A 16057-nucleotide genomic window follows, 5' to 3' on the forward strand; every position below is an offset into this window, starting at 1 on the left:
ACAAGCTGAACTTCTTTGAGGCGTTAACAAGGGTCATCATCGTGGGATATGGTCCTAATTCGGCAGGTTTCATGCTGATCAAACAAAATGTATACTTGTCTTCTTCAAATAAGTGATTCCAAAATGAGTGATTCCCCATTCCGGAGTCTGGCACGTGGGGTGGGGATAACTCAAGGGACACCAAGAAATTCTCAGAACAACCTCAACATAAAACCAACTACATTCGATGGTGTGCAGGTGCCTCCTAGCCCCGCCACCGCGTAGGATGCGGAGGGGAGGTGCCGGGACAAATGGCAACAGGCACAGCTCCTAACAGAACAGAAGCCCCTGACTCCACACCAGGCACCAGGCAGCAGCCACCGATGGCTGGAAGACACCAGGCAGATTTCAGATGGCGTGGAAGCTTGTGCTCAGACGAAGATTCCTAATGCTTTCTAAAACTCAAGTTTATTATTGTACTGAAAAAGGAAAAACTTTAAGAAAGATATGTATCTATCCAATGATGATGATGATGTCATTGCTTACCAGTCAAACTTTGAAAAACCCTTTTTAAAAAGAATGTAACGAATTATTTCCCCAGCTTACAAATCACTTACAACATACGGATTGGCAATGCGGTTAATTTCTTCCTGTTTGAAAAGCCGCAACAAAGCATGTGACAGCTTTCCACAGGTATAAGAAGTATTAAAAAGGAAACTCCGAGAATCACACCGTTCAGTCCCCAAGCTCGCTTTGATCAAATCTGCAGATGTACAAGTTCTTTATGTTGGGACCTATGGAATACTTCCAGGAGCAGAATCATGGTTCTGTGCTTCCTGGTAACCTTTTCTGACAGGTAGGCATGGAAGTTTGACACGGGGTGACTCAGTCATTGAAAGTCTGTGTTTATAGCTCCATCAACCAAATAACCCCATTTAAAGTCTGACAGAAAACAAAGGGAAGATTCAGGCTGCGTGTGAGGGGAATGGCTTTTTTCTCCAACTTTTTTTCTTTTTTGTGAAGACTGACATCAATAATTAACAGCCTAAGTAAATGCTTCATAGAACTTGAGCATGGCTCAACAGAAACAAGCACTCTAACACTAAGAATTCACAACCAAGGCTGGGCACAGTGGCTCACGCCTGTAATTCCAGCACTTTGGGAGGCCAAGGTGGGTGGATCACCTGAGGTCAGGAGTTCGAGACTAGCCCGGCCAACATGGCGAAACCCCGTCTCTACTAAAAATACAAAAATTAGCTGACTGTGGTGGCCCATGCCTGTAATCCCAGCTACGTGGGAGGCTAAGGCAGGAGAATTGCTTGAACCCAGGAGGCGGAGGTTGCAGTGAGCCGAGATCGCGCCACTGCACTCCAGCCTGGGTGACAGGAGTGAGATTCCATCTCAAAAAAAAAAAAAAAGAAAGAAAGAAAGAAATTAAAGTAAAAATCAAAAAATTTTAAAAAGAATTCACAAGCAGAAACAGGACCATTTATCAAGTGTGTAGGCAGAAAAACAATGGCCCTCATCACCTAGCCCTCCACTCCTCAAAACTCTACCCTCTGGTGGAAAATGGGCCACAGTCCGGGCAAGCCTGTCCTTGGGGCAGACATGGGCTGTGACGTACAGGGCATGGCTCTGCTGTGACATCCAGGACATGGCTCCATGCTGGAGGCCTCACGGTCCTGATCCTCTATCCCAGAGAGGGCTGGAGGAGCACAGCCAGGGCTCAGAATGTCCTTTTGACGGACAGAACTCCCACCAGCCCCAAGGCTCACCTGGGTCCTCTCTCGGGTTCACACGGTGTCTCTTCCCTAAGGGTGTGACAACCCAGGCCCACAGGGGCTCCCTCACTGCAGAGCTCCCCCCAGGATGCGGGGGGGACAGCACGGCTGCATCAGCAAAGGGCTTCGAGGGAAACATTAACAAATCGGTCTTCGCCCTGGGTCTTCTCAGCAAGTCCAAACATAGCCTTTGAACCGTAACATATTTCTAGGTAAAACGTGCTGCCTAAAACCGAACAGCAGTTTGGTCTCCTTTTTCTTCTACTTCTTCTCCTTCTCCTTGCCTTGACCCCTGTTTATTAAGCAATAGAAGAAAAGTCAACTCTAGTTAAAATTCCCTACATGCGGGGTTAGTATACCTTCAGGCATAACATTTTAAAATTATTTAAACTTCAAGTTTAAATATCACAAATAGAACTTCAAAAAACGTATTCTGCTGTGTTCTTGTTGGAAGCTGCCCCCTTCAAGAACTCACATGTGTAAATTCTAATCCCCAGGGTGGAAGTATTAGGAGTCAGAGCGTCAGAAGGTCATCAGGTCATGAGTGCAAAGCCTTGGCAAACAAAATCAGTGTCCTTTATCACAGAGGCCTGAGGGAGCTCCTTCTTCCCTTCCACCAAGTGAGGACACAGCAAAAAGGCGCCATCTGTGAACCGCAAAGAGGGGCCTCACCAGACCCCGGCTCAGCCAGCGCCTTGATCTTGGACTTCCCAATCTCCAGAACGCATAAAAATCCATTTCTGCTGTTTGGAAGCTACCCGGTTTGATGGGATTGTGCTAAAGCAGCCCAGATGGACTAAGCCATTCCCCCGGACACACTGACCTGCCTCTCTTTACCTAAAACACCCATTTTCTTCATAAAAGGATCAACAAAAACATACTTTTGAACCACATTATTTAATGGAAATTGAACTAAAATCCTAGGGGAGATAGGAATTTCTCTTGTAATATAAGTAATTATCTATATTTTCTGCACTGTATATTTAGATTTTTGTATTTTGACTCTTCCTAGAATAAGCTGCACCTGCACATTGCATTTTACTAAAGTATTTTCTCATCATCTCCTTTCTAATAATTAACTTCAATAACATTTATATGGGGCAAGGGAGACTCTGATAACCATTCCCTATTTTATTTTATTTATTTTTGAGATGGGGTCTTGCTCTGTCGCCTAGTCTGGAGTGCAGTGGAGTGATCTGGGCTCGCTGCAACCTCCACCTCCCAAGTTCAAGCGATTCTCCTGCCTCAGCCTCCTGAGTAGCTGGGATTATAGGTGCCCACCACTGTGCCCAGCTAACTTTTGTATTTTTAGTAGAGACAAGGTTTCACCATGTTGGCCAGGGTGGTTTCAAACTCCTGACCTCAGGTGATCTGCCTGCCTTGGCCTCCCAAAATGTTGGGATTACTGCGTGAGCCACTGCACCCGGCCGCATTCCCCATTTTAAATGGAGACTTTAAACAAACTTAAAAGAAAATATTTTTCTATTCTCCTACAATATCATAAGTCGTTCTTTTCCTACACAAACTAAGGGATGTTAGGCATCATCCTGAGCTCCTTTGGAAAGCGAATGGACAACTCTGCCCACGAGCCAGTAACCAGGAAAGCATGCCAGCGTGAGGCACTTTACACCTAAGTGCATCCAGGCTGGCTAAAACCAAACAGCACTAATGTAAATCTTTCTCACAAGAATCTGGGCCAGGCTCAGTCGCTCACACCTGTAATCCCAATGTTTGGGAGGCCTAGGTGGGAGGATGGCTTGAGTCAGCAGTTTGAGACTAGCCTGAGCAATGTAGGGAGACCTCATCTCTACATACAATTTAAAAATTAACCAGGCATGGTGGTGCACGCTTGTGGTCCCAGCTTTGTGGGAGGTTGAGGTGAGTGGCTCACATGAGCCTGGAAGGCTGAGGCTGTAGTGAGCCATGATCAGACCACTGCACTCCAGCCTGGGTGACAGAGCGAGACCCTGTCTCAAAAAAATAACCGAATAAACCTTCAGTGGCAATACGGCCATAACCATGGACAATTCCCTACCCTCATTAACAGCAGAATCATATCACAGGGTCTCTGAGACTTTCAAGCACATTTTCTTACTACTTATCCTCAAACACAACATTTACAAAATGTGAAGGATAGCTATCGGTTCACTCCTCTTTGTAACATTTAACCTGAGCCAATTCCCACTGCTCTGTCTTACTAAACTAAAATGAGGAAAAATGAAGAGAGCTGAAGCCAAATCCTGCTTTTTGAACAAAATGCCTCTGGTGCCTGGGGGAGCCACACACACTGCTTTCCTTCCTCCCGCCTCAATACCACCTTCTGTGCCCTTTTCTTTTCTTCTGATAATAATCTTAACACGTACACCCCGCTTTCCCAGGTAATGCTTAACGCTCTCAGCCTGTCTGGCATTTCATTGTGATATTTACCTCCATCTACACTGAGGGGGTTGTCTTCCCCCAGAAACTGGCTCAGGTGGCAGACAGAGATCAGCTGGCCACCATGCAGGTGATGAGCACTTGGGCATGTCAGAGAAACACACAGTGCGTGGAGTGCAGCCTTGCTCAGCTCCAGCCCACAGGACTCCTCCCTGTGGCCTCCTCCCTGCTGGGGTGGTGGCCATATGGGATGGAGAGAGGAAGAGAGGGAGGGAGAGAGGAAGAGAGGAAGAGAGGAAGAGAGGGAGGGAGAGAGGAAGAGAGGAAGAGAGGAAGAGAGGGAGGGAGGGAGAGAGGGAGAGAGGAAGAGAGGGAGGGAGGGAGGGAGGGAGAGAGGAAGAGAGGGAGGGAGGGAGGGAGGGAGAGAGAGAGGGAGGGAGAGAGGGCCGGAGGGAGAGAGGGAGGGAGCTACAGCTGTCGTTCACTTCACTCCCATCCCTCAAAAGCTTCTTATTATGGATTCTAGTAACTTCGCCTTTAAAGGAGATTTTCATCATCCAAGAAACAGGCGATTTCTAGAACGACTCTTGATATACCACTTGGGAAACGGAGCACAACAAGAATACGCTGAGGTTTCCATTATTTTGATGTTGCTTCCACTAGCCGGCAGGGAGCATTAATCTACAGTGAAGGTGTATAACTCTTGAACAGCTGGGGAGACTCTTTATCATCAAAGGGAGATGGAAAACCATAAAATTACCCTGTTGTGGCTAATCAGCCATCGAACCAATGGTGATGATGATGCATTGTGGAGACACCACATCCCAACTTCACAGCAAGCCGACACAAGAGAACAGTACTTACAGAAGATATAATTACCTCCTTCCTGCTCTTACCTGCAGAGTTCCAGGAAACCTCCCCTTTATCAGGGCTCTGAAAGGCACTGGTATAAACATGAGCTGGGTAGGTGTAAAGCGCCGGGAAGCATTAGAGGATGTGGTGGGTCCACAGTCAATTGCTCATTATTCACTATCAATATGTATGCTCTATATATCGATAAGATGCATTTAGCTATCAGTTTAATCATTGACTCAGGGAGAAACCTAATGCTTTATAGAAGAATAACCATATACAATATTTTTAAAAGGCGTCCTAAAGAAACCTTTCTTACCTACCCTTGGAAAGTAAAAATGTATTATCAATTATAAGGGTGATATTTGTATTCATCTCATTTAGCCTCAATTACTGTAACAAAGTGTAGAATTTTATTAATTCTTCTTATTAATCTATAGCCCATCTTGTCCAGAAAGAACTTAAGGCAGTGACATAGTTGAGATGTTTGTCCCCTCCACATGTCATATTGCAACGTGATCCCTAATGCTGGAGGTGGGGCCTGGTGGGAGGTATTGGGTCATGGGGATGGATCCCTCCTGAATAGCCTAGCAGCATCCCCTTGGTGGTGAGTGAGTTCTCGCTCAGTTAGTTCATACACGATCTGGATGTTTAAAAGAGTCTGGGGGCTGGGCATGGTGTCTCACACCTGTAATCCTAGAACTTTGGAAGGCCGAGGTGGATGGATCACCTGAGGTCAGGAGTTCAAGACCAGCCTGACCAACATGGTGAAACCTCGTCTCTACCAAAAATACAAAAACTAGCCGAGCGTAGTGGCAGGCACCTGTAATCCCAGCTACTCGGGGGGCTGAGGCAGGAGAATTGCTTCTACTGGGAGGCAGAGGCAGAGGTTGCAGTGAGCCAAGATGGCACCATTGCACTCCAGCCTGGGCAACAAAGGGAGACTGTCTTTAAAAAATTAAAAAATAAATCAAATTAAAAATAAAGAGTCTGGGACTTCCCCATTCTCTCTCTTGCTCCTATTCTCGCCATGTGATGTGTCAGAACCCCTTTACCTTCCACCACGATTGTAAGTTTCCTAAAGAATCACCAGGAGCAGATGCTGCTGCCATGCTTCCTGTACAGCCTGTGGAACTGTGAGCCAAATAAACCTCTTTTTTTATAAATTACCCAGTCTCATGTATTTCTTTATAGCAATACAAAAATGGACTAACACATTAAATAGGTACTGAGGAGGGGAGCATTGCTACGAAGATGCTTGCAAATGTGGAAGCAGCTTTAAGACTGGGTAACGAGCAGAGGTTGAAGGAATTTGGAGGGCTCAGAAAAAGAAAGGAAGATGAGGAAAAGTTTGGAATTTCTTAGAGACTTATTAAGTGATTGTAGCCAACATGCTTACAGAAATATGGACAGGGAAGGCCTGACGGGGCCTCAGACGGAAAGGAGGAAGCTATTTGAAACTGGGGCAAAGGTCATCCTTGCTACGCCTTAGCAAAGAGCTTGGCTGCGTTGTATCCACTCCCTGGGAATCTGTGGAAGTTTGAACTTAAAAGAAATGACCTCGAGTATCTGGCAGAAGACATTTCTCAGGAGCAAAGTGTTCAAGAGCTAGCCTGGCTGTTTCTAACAGCCTACCATCAGATACAGGAGCAGATAAATGACTTAAAGTTGGTATTTATGTTTAGAAGGGAATCAAAGCATAAATGTTTGGAAAAGTCACAACCTGGCCATGTAGCAGAAAAGAAGCAAAGAGCATTTTCAGGGGAAGAATCCAAGAGGGCTGTGGAGCAACCTCTAACAAGAGAGATTTCCATGACTAAAAGGGAACCAAGGGCTAATAGTCAAGACAATGGGAAAAAGGCCTTGAAGGCATCTCAGGCATCTTGGGAGGGGGAAAGCCCTTCCCAACCAAGGTCCAAAGGTCCAGGAGGAAAGAATGGGTTCCCAGGCCAGGCCCAGGGCCCAGGGCCCCGCTTCCTTGTAGAGCCTCGGGACACTTCTCCCTGCATCTAGCTCCAGTCATAGCTCAAAGGAGCCACAGGTACAGCTCTGAAGGGTGCAAGCTATACACCCTGGCAACTTCCACATGGTGCTAAGTCTGTGGGTGCATAGAATGCAGGAGTGAAGGAAGCTTGGCAGCTTCCCCCAGATTTCGTGGGATGCATGGGAAAGCCTGGGTGCCCAGGCAGAAGCCTGCCACAGGGGTGGAGCCACTGCAGAGAGACTGTGCTAGGGTAATGCTTAGGAAAAATGTGAGGTTGATGCCCCCACAGAGTCCCCATTAGGACACTGTCTAGTGGAGCTCTGCCCTCCAGACCCAAGAATGGTAGAGCCAGAGGCAGTTTAAATCCTGAGCCTGGAAAAGTCAAAAAGCACTCAACTCCAACCCATGTGAGCAGCCATGGGGACAGTTGGCCAAGGTTTTGGGAGCCCACTCCTCATACCAGTGTGCTCTGGACGTAGGACGTGGAGTCAGTGTTGGAGCTTTAACATTTAATGCCTTTCTTGCCAGGTTTCAGACTTGCATGGGGTCCGCTGCCCCTTTGTTTTGGCTGATGTCTTCCTTTTGGAATGAAAATGTTTACCTAATGCTTGCACCCCCATTGTATCTTGAAAATAAATAACTTGGTTTTCATTTTACAGCCCATACCTTGAGTCTCAAATGAGACTTTGGATTTTTGAGTTGGGGCTGGAACAAGTTAAGACCTTAGGGGACTATTGGAAAGGGATGATTGAATTGTGCAATGTGAGAAGGACATGAGATCTTTGGGGGCAGAGGCAGAATGATATGGTTTGAATGTTAGTTCCCTCCAAATCTCACGTGGAAATGTGATCCCAATGTTGGAGGCATGGCCTAGCGGGAGGTATTGGATCACAGGGGTGGATTCCTCATGAAAGGCTTAGCACCCGTCCTTTGGAGATGAGTAGGTTTTCTTGCTCAGTTAGTTCCCACAAGATTTGCTTGTTTAAAAGAGTCGGGCAACTGCTTCTCTCTCCTAACATGTGATGTCCTGGATCTCCCTTCACCTTCCATGATGGTTGTAAGTTTCCTAAAGCCTCACCAAGAGCATATGCTGGTACCATGCTTATATAGTCTACAGAACCCTGAGCCAAATAAACCTCTTTTTTTTTAAAAAAATAAATTACCCAGTCTCAGTATTCCTTTATAGCAATGTAAACAGACTAACACTGGCAGCTAACCTAAAATATAACAGTGAGAGATATACTGAAAAATAGTTAAAACATTACACTAGATGGGTGTAATTTGATAAAAGCACCCCCAAGGGAGTGCTCGGTCCAGTTCCACCCAGGCAGCCAGTGGTCTGCGGAACTGACTTCATCCCACCCAGGCGGCCAGCGGTCTGCTGAACTGACTTCATTCACAGAGGGAACTCATCTGAATGATTTCCAAAGTCCTTTTCAGCCAGAAGACTGCGGCCGTGCCCTCTGTAAGTTCCTACTCCTGAGGCCGGCTGCCTTGGCTGGAGTAGCAGGGGCATCAGCCACTGTGAGGCTAAAGGGAGGGTGGGAAGAGGGTCTGTAACTTATTTTGATTCATTAAAAACAAAATTATGTGGCACTGAGCAAGAGTCAATAAATGTAGACTCTACATCTAATAAACAAATAAATAAATGTCCTCTATATCTAATAAATGTAGAACTGGAAAGAATCAGAGGCCCCACAACCACCCCCACTCCACACACAAGGGAACAAGGCCTCAACAGAAATGACTTGCCCAAAGTTAGAACACTACAAATAACTACCTGCAAATCTGAAACGAGAGCCTCCACCCTAGGTCTACTACCTTGAATCCACCATCTCTCCCACAGTCACTATAGCTGAAGAAGCAGCAAACCAGAGGTAGAGAGGGGAAAGCAGGTTAGAAAAGAAAGGCATTTTGTAATTTTCAAAATGCGTAATTCCCATATACAGCATACTTTATTGATGTTTATCAACCAAAAGGACCAGTTAGAAAAACTGAAACATCCTCAAAACTTACTTTCATGAAGATACATTTACATTTCCAGGAACAGAAACAATTTCTTAATCACACTGTGAAGAACACAAATGGCTCCTTCTGTTCCTTCAGCAGGGAGGTGACCCCAGTGTTTCTGGAGTTCTGGGGCGAGACCTGGCTATGAATCCTGAATACTCCCTCTGAGGAGTGAGTAACACTTTACCTTAACCTCTCGGGGCCACAGGGTAAGGGCAGTCCCCACTTTATAGGATCGCTGTGGGAAATGGATGAGGTAACGCATGCAAAACCCTAGCAAAGGGGCCTGGTTCATAGAATGGTTCGATACGATATGGTTGTTGCAAAGCATTCACTTTCTCACTCAAATACGCGGAGTGTCTGCCCTGTGCTGTCCTTGGTGCTGAGGACACAGCCTTGGACCTGACAAAGTCAGCAGCTTCTGCAGAGGCTCAGCATCCACAGAGAAAACCACATGTGAGTGAGAACAGAGACGGGAATACTGAGCAGTGATAACTCCTATGAAGAAAGATAAAATTGGACAAAATGGGCCGGGCACGGTGGCTCACACCTGTAATCCCAGCAGTTTGGGAGGCCGAGGTGGGCAGATCACTTAAGGTCAGGAGTTTGAGACCAGCCTGGCCAATATGCAAAACCCCATCTCTACTAAAAATGCAAAAATTAGCCAGGCGTGGTGGCTGGCACCTGTAATCCCAGCTACTCAGGAGGCCGAGGCAGGAGAATTGCCTGAACCCGGGAGACAGAGGTTGCAGTGAGCTGAAATCACACCACTGCCCTCCAGCCTGGGTGACAGAGGCAGACTCTGTCACACACACACACACACAAAATGGGCAAAATGGCAAGAAATCACGGGGTAGGTGTGGAGCGTGGTGACTTGAGAGGGAGGTAAACAGGCGAGGCTGAGACAGGAGCGTCTAAGTGGTGCTGGTGGCGGGGCAGCTCCTCTTAGCCCAGCTCAGGGCCTCCGTTCCTGCCGGGCAGAGCTGCAGAGCACCAGGGCTGGCGGGGACCTCGGGGAGGCCTTAAAGGAATCCTGACACTGCCTTGTTTTTAGGATCTTCCTTAGCAAATATGGTAAGGGACACAACAAAAATAAAACATTCTAAGAACCCATCCATCTGCATGGACTTCCTCCCCAGTCAGGGCTCTTTTAAAATTTAACCCGAAAGACTGTTTCAGGACAGGATGGGAAGTGGGTATCAGACGTGCCTCATTTTGCCTCTCCGGCATCAACATCGACACAGGCTTTAAGTCTGACGGGAAACATTTTACGGCCTGTTCTCTCTGAAGCTGCTAACTGAAGGTTTCCTCTGCAAGTAAGAACTTGGGTCTCCACAGTCCTTTATCTTAACCCAGACACTCCTTTCAGTTGATCTCAGGTCTTTAGACAAATTCAACCAATTGTTAACCAGAAAATGTTTACATTTACCTACAGTCTGGAAGCCTCCCGCTTTGAGTTGTCCCCCCTTTCTGGACCAAACCGATGTATTTCTTAAATGTATTTGATGAATGTCTCGTGCCTCCCTAAAATGTAGAAAGCCACACTTCACCCCCACCACCTTGGGCACATGTTCCCAGGACGCCCTGAGGGCTGGGTCACGGGCCACACTCATATTCGGCTCAGAATAAATCTCTTCAAATATTTTACAGAGCTGGACTCTTGGGGGACACCATGTAGAGGCCCTGACACATAAGCATCAGCTGAGCAACGTCATCTCCGCTTCAGGGATGAAGGTTTGAGCTAGAGAGATGAGTGACTTCCTCGTGACCCTACTGCCCCCGAGGAGCAGGTGAGGACGAGAAACCGGGCTCAGTACTTCCCGGCCAGTCTCTGTCTGCTTCCATAGGCTGCGGGGCTCTGGAGCACGTCTGATTAGTGTTCAGGGCGGTACGCCGGGTCACAAGACTCTATAAGTTCCTTCCTTAGCCTTCACTGTTCCCACTAACAGGAGCTAAGGGCAACTGGAGGGGTGCTCTGCTCAGCCTCTGCTTGTTGGAGGGCTGAAAACAGACACAGGAGAGGTGACCGAAATTAGGACATCGGGTTGCTCCAGACAGGCAAAAGCTGAAATGGCCAGGAGGACAGGAGCCCCTTACACCATTCCCTGGGGTGTGGGGCACGCCTCTAGTTTGTAGGGCACACCCATGGCGGCCGTGACAGTGGCTGGAGCGGTAGCAACATGGGTGTGGGGAACCGTGTGGCATTCTCAGGCACTCCCTGCTGGCCAGAAGCTTTGTGCAGTAAACATTTCCTGGAGCTGTTCTTGCTGCCAATTATGTGCCAAAAGGAGGCAAACAAAACTACCACCAAGCACCTGGAGTCTGACCCCAAAGGGTGGCCTTCACCTGTGCTGTATTCACCAGGCCGACGTTCCCCAAAATCAAATTCCCTGTCTAATTGCAACACTTTCACGCCATGGAAGACACTTAAAAGAACACGCCAGATGACACCAAATGCTGGGGAGGATGCAGAAAGGAGGGCCCTCATGCTCTGTCATGGCTCACACATGCAGCAGCTCCGTACAAAACTAACTGAGCCGAGAGAAATAAAACCTCCTGTTCATGCAAAATCCTGTTCGTTAATAGTTACCACAACTGTAGTCATAATCGCCAAAAACAAGGAAAAACCCAGATGAGCTTCAATAGGTCAGTGCTTAACAAACCGTGGTGCGTCATGCCATGGAATATCCCACAGCAGCAAAGAGGAACCGGCCACTGACCCGCACACGTGGCGGCTGGAACCCAAACTTGAAAATGAAGCAGCAACTCAACCTCCAGGGAATCAAGCTAAGTGAAGAACACCAGTTATCAAAGGTTACACTGTGTGATTCCATTTATAGAACCTTCTCCAAAGAACAATACAGAGATAGAGTACAGATTCGGGGTGGCCAGGGGCTAAGGCCTCAGAGGGGAAGGAAGGTGGCTGTGGCTATAAATATAAGGTAACGCAAAGGACCCAGGGCTGGAGTTGTTCTGTGCCTTGACTCTGGTGGTGGCTACACAAACCCACACACACAGTAAATGGCACAGAAGCCAGTGTTCACACACAAATGCATATGAACAGGTGGAATCTGTGTAAGTGCAGGGGGCTGTATCAATGCCAGTTTCCTGTTTGTGATACTGTACAATAGTTATGCAACGTTACTCTTGGGGAAAACTGGCTGAAGGATACATGGGATCTCTCTGTTATTCCTACAACTCCATGTGAATTTACAACCTCAAAATAAAAAGCTTAAGAAAAAAAAGAATATGCAATAATATATTGGATAACAAAATAGAATTCAAGAAATGCTTTAAACAATAGAGGCAAAATCAGAGTAAATGGCATTCCAAGGTAGATAGTTCAAGATAGTTGAATTTGCCTGTTTAATATCAACAATTTCTTTTGTTTTGTTTTTTGTTTTGTTTTGTTTTGAGACAGAGTCTCACTCTCTCACCCCGGCTGGAGTGCAGTAGCATGATCTCAGCTCACTGCAACCTCCGCCTCCCAGATTCAAGTGATTCTCCTGCCTCAGCCACCCAAGTAGCTGGGACTACAGGCACATGCCACCACATCCGGCTAATTTTTGTATGTTTAGCAGAGATGGGGTTTCGCCATGTTGGCCAGGCTGGTCTTGAACTCTTGACCTGAGGTGATCCACCCACCTCGGCCTCCCAAAGTGCTGGGATTACAGGTGTGAGCCACTGCACCCAGCCTTCAACAACTATGTTCATAAGTGTATGTACATACAATGCAATGTAACATTACAATCTAATAATTGGTTCCCCATGACACACACCCGTGTGGCCTGTCTTTGCATACAGTGTATGTGACAGTGTCTGCACAAGGTGGGAAGTTGAGAAGCAGTCTGACAGCTCCTTGTCCCCAGGGAGGGCGAAGGCCAACGTCCCTTTTCTGAGCTCAGCTGTCTCTGCACATCCCAGCAGGACTGTCATCCTCTACACATGCTAACCTCCCTAACATGACCACTGACCTGCACAGAGTCTCACTCATCTGCTCCCTGGTGCCAGTGTCTCCTGCAATGTGTACACACATTAACACATACACACATGTGCTCACGTGTGCACCACACAGATGTGCACAAATGTCTATTTGCTGGGGATGTGGCCATGATTTGAAATGTGGAACAGTGCAGTGTGGTTTGCCCAGAGATCCTGCATTCGGGCAGGCAGTGACAGCACAGAGGCAATCACTCCTGGGGACTTTGGGACTCTCCATCTGCCTCCCCTTACTGTGCAAGACTGGCTGTGATTTTAATACTCAGAGCATCTCCGCAAGAAGAAATATCCACTGGTAGAAGCACAGCAAGTATACAAATAATTCCACCAGCCGGGCGCAGTGGCTCACACCTGTAATCCCAGGACTTTGGGAGGCGGAGGTGGGCGGATCACAAGGTCAGAAGATCAAGACCATCCTGGCTAACATGGTGAAACCCCGTCTCTACTAAAAATACAAAAAATTATCCGGGCATGGTGGTGGGCGCCTGTAGTCCCAGCTACTCCGGAGGCTGAGGCAGGAGAATGGCGTGAACCCGGGAGGCGGAGCTTGCAGTGAGCCGAGATCACGCCACAGCACTCCAGCCTGGGAGACAGAGCGAGATTCCGTCTCAAAAATAAATAAATAATAATAATAATAATAATTCCACCACAAACTGATACACAGAGAGCATCCGGAGCCACAGACAGCCTGACCTACAGCACTGCTCTCCTCCATACCTGACGAAGGAAACCTGAGCTGGTCCTCGGTCCCCGTTCCAAACACCATCTCATAAGCACATCCCTCTTCAGTTCCTCTAATAACAATTAATGCCTGCTCCCTCCGGGGCCACAGCGCACAGTCCGTAATGATTTCGGGTGCATCATGGCTGGTCCCACCCACAGTTAGCTGTGTACATGCAGGGTCTCCCCATGGAGATCATGACTCTCGGAGGCCGGGTCCTCTAACTTGTCACCTTGGTGTCCCTGGAGCCTGGCAGGGTTTGTGTAGCAGGTGTTTAATAAGTATTTGTTGTATTAAATTGATTTAATTGGTAGAACTGACTAGACAGAAGTCACTGTACAAACGATGAGTCTCTTGCAGACACACACGCATGTGCACATGTTACTGCATTAAGTGAGACGATCACTATCATTATTGTCAACACTCATAACAACATTATGCCCCCGCAATCTCCTTTAGAAAATGTGGCTTCTTAATTTTTACCAAGGCCTCAGGGCCTTCAGAGAGCAGCTCTGACTGCCGTGGAGAGGTCCCTGGGAACGACCAGTGGGTGGACACAGCCAGGCCTCCAACCTCATGAAGTAGCCACTGGCCAGGGAGCCACGTGAATGACACGCCACATGCCATACAGGGGCGGGCTCGGGCACGCAGCCCCATATGCACACTGTGCATTCATGCTTTGTCCACAGGAGGAAGGGATTATAGGCTGCAACCTGAAGTGGTAAATAATTTACGTGCGAGTATGATTCGACGCACACTGACCAAGCTGAAAAGCCACACAGCACCCGAGGGCAGTGCGGCGCCTGACCCTTTACCCTCTGGCAGGTCCCCGTGGGCAACACTCCTCTGAGATGAAGAGGAGAAAGAGGGGATGCAGGCGCGCTTGCTACATTTCCGTCAATGTGGCTAATCTGGAAAGCATGGGGACTAAAATTAAAAATCAAATGCTAGCAGCTTTTTAAAAGAAAGGAGCGTTTTTGAAGTGTGGATGGTGGCTCCTGCAAAGGAATCTGCACAAGCTCCTGCACCTGGCCAACCTGCAGGCTCATTCTGGGCGCATGAAATATGCAAAGTCCTACCAGGCCATGTTGCTGTGGGCTGTGTTGTCAAGGTGACAGAGCAGCTCCAGGGTCTGCGCCGTGCTGGATGAATCATCGGGGGACTCGTGGCTGCCTGATTCCAATTCCTTCGGCATCCTCCACACGGCTGCACATGTCAGGACTTTGCTGTCTGAAGCTGAGCAACAGAGCATAATGGATAATGTCAACAGAGCACGGTGTGCCCCGCATTCTGCAGACAGCACACCCACATTTACACAAATCCATAAGCAGGGCGCATCTGCTCTTTAAAATATTTATGACTGCAGGCAGCAAAGACAGAGCAGGGAGAAGCACAGCCTGAGTCGGCAGGCAGAACCCGGCACGGTCCGTCATCGGCATCCTGTTCGCTCACTTTCTCTTTGTTTTAAACACCATCATGCTGTTTCAAAAGAAAATTCAATTCCCTCAAAATCGATTTCCTTCCGTTCTTCTTCAATAGTTCTTCAAAAAAGGGAGTGAAATTGGGGACTAAAGATATAATCACCACACATGCAGCTGGTGTCTAAGGTTGGCATTAAATGGGTGTTCTCCCCATAGCTGTATGAGATCACCTTAAATGACTATTAAGCACACTGAGCAATATTCCATTTGGAAATCCTGTCACTCATGTTATTCTGCCTCAGTTTACCTAAAGTGATGAGTGTCTGGGACTGGAAGGTAACGCCATTCAGAGGCATTGCAGGCTGAGGCCTGGAGCCCCGGCACACAACAGGCAGCAGCCCCGCCTCACCGTGTCATCAATACAGCCCCTTCTCCTAGAAATGGGAGTCCCATCCTTACGTGGGCCTGCTGGTGGCTGTTCGGTCTCCCTGAGTCTTGACACTCTTTATTTTTAAGATGCTCCAGGAATCTAGAGTACCTAGAAAAGCTACTTTGTGGATAAAGAGACTCAACTTGCATTAGAAAGACTGGGGTCACTTGTTTTCAGGGAAGGTGCCAGGCTCTAGGTCTCTGACTCTCTAGAAAATTTCTCAATATAAGTTTTTTTAAAAATTAGATTTAACATTGAATTCTTGAAGATAAATCCTTTCCGAATTTGCTTTCCATTTAGTTTTAAATTGAATATGTGCTAAACACCTCTCCCTTTTAAAGATGGCCTTTAATGAATAGTAGTAAAATAGCAAACAGGATTCAACATTAAATCATCAACTTACATCAAGTGAAGAATATAAAAATATTATATATTGTGTTAGAACAAAAAAACATCCCATGAGTAGTCAAGAAGAAAAACAGTATGGCATTACAAAATAACAAT

The 16057-nt window shown here is 47.3% G+C and overlaps 1 protein-coding gene across 4 annotated transcripts in view; it reads right to left on the reverse strand.

The window, feature by feature from the left end:
* The window catches only part of EIPR1 (EARP complex and GARP complex interacting protein 1), a 173019-nt gene that overhangs the window by 50442 nt on the left and 106520 nt on the right, over nucleotides 1-16057 (reverse strand). For all 4 annotated transcript variants that reach the window (XM_011768755.3, XM_011768754.2, XM_024797894.2 and 1 more), the window contains one exon: nucleotides 14782-14938. In XM_011768755.3, the coding sequence (XP_011767057.1) occupies nucleotides 14782-14938 (157 nt within the window). The remainder of the gene's footprint in view (nucleotides 1-14781; nucleotides 14939-16057) is intronic.

Source organism: Macaca nemestrina, chromosome 13 (genome assembly GCF_043159975.1).
Source record: "Macaca nemestrina isolate mMacNem1 chromosome 13, mMacNem.hap1, whole genome shotgun sequence".
NCBI classification, from domain to species: Eukaryota; Metazoa; Chordata; class Mammalia; order Primates; family Cercopithecidae; genus Macaca; species Macaca nemestrina.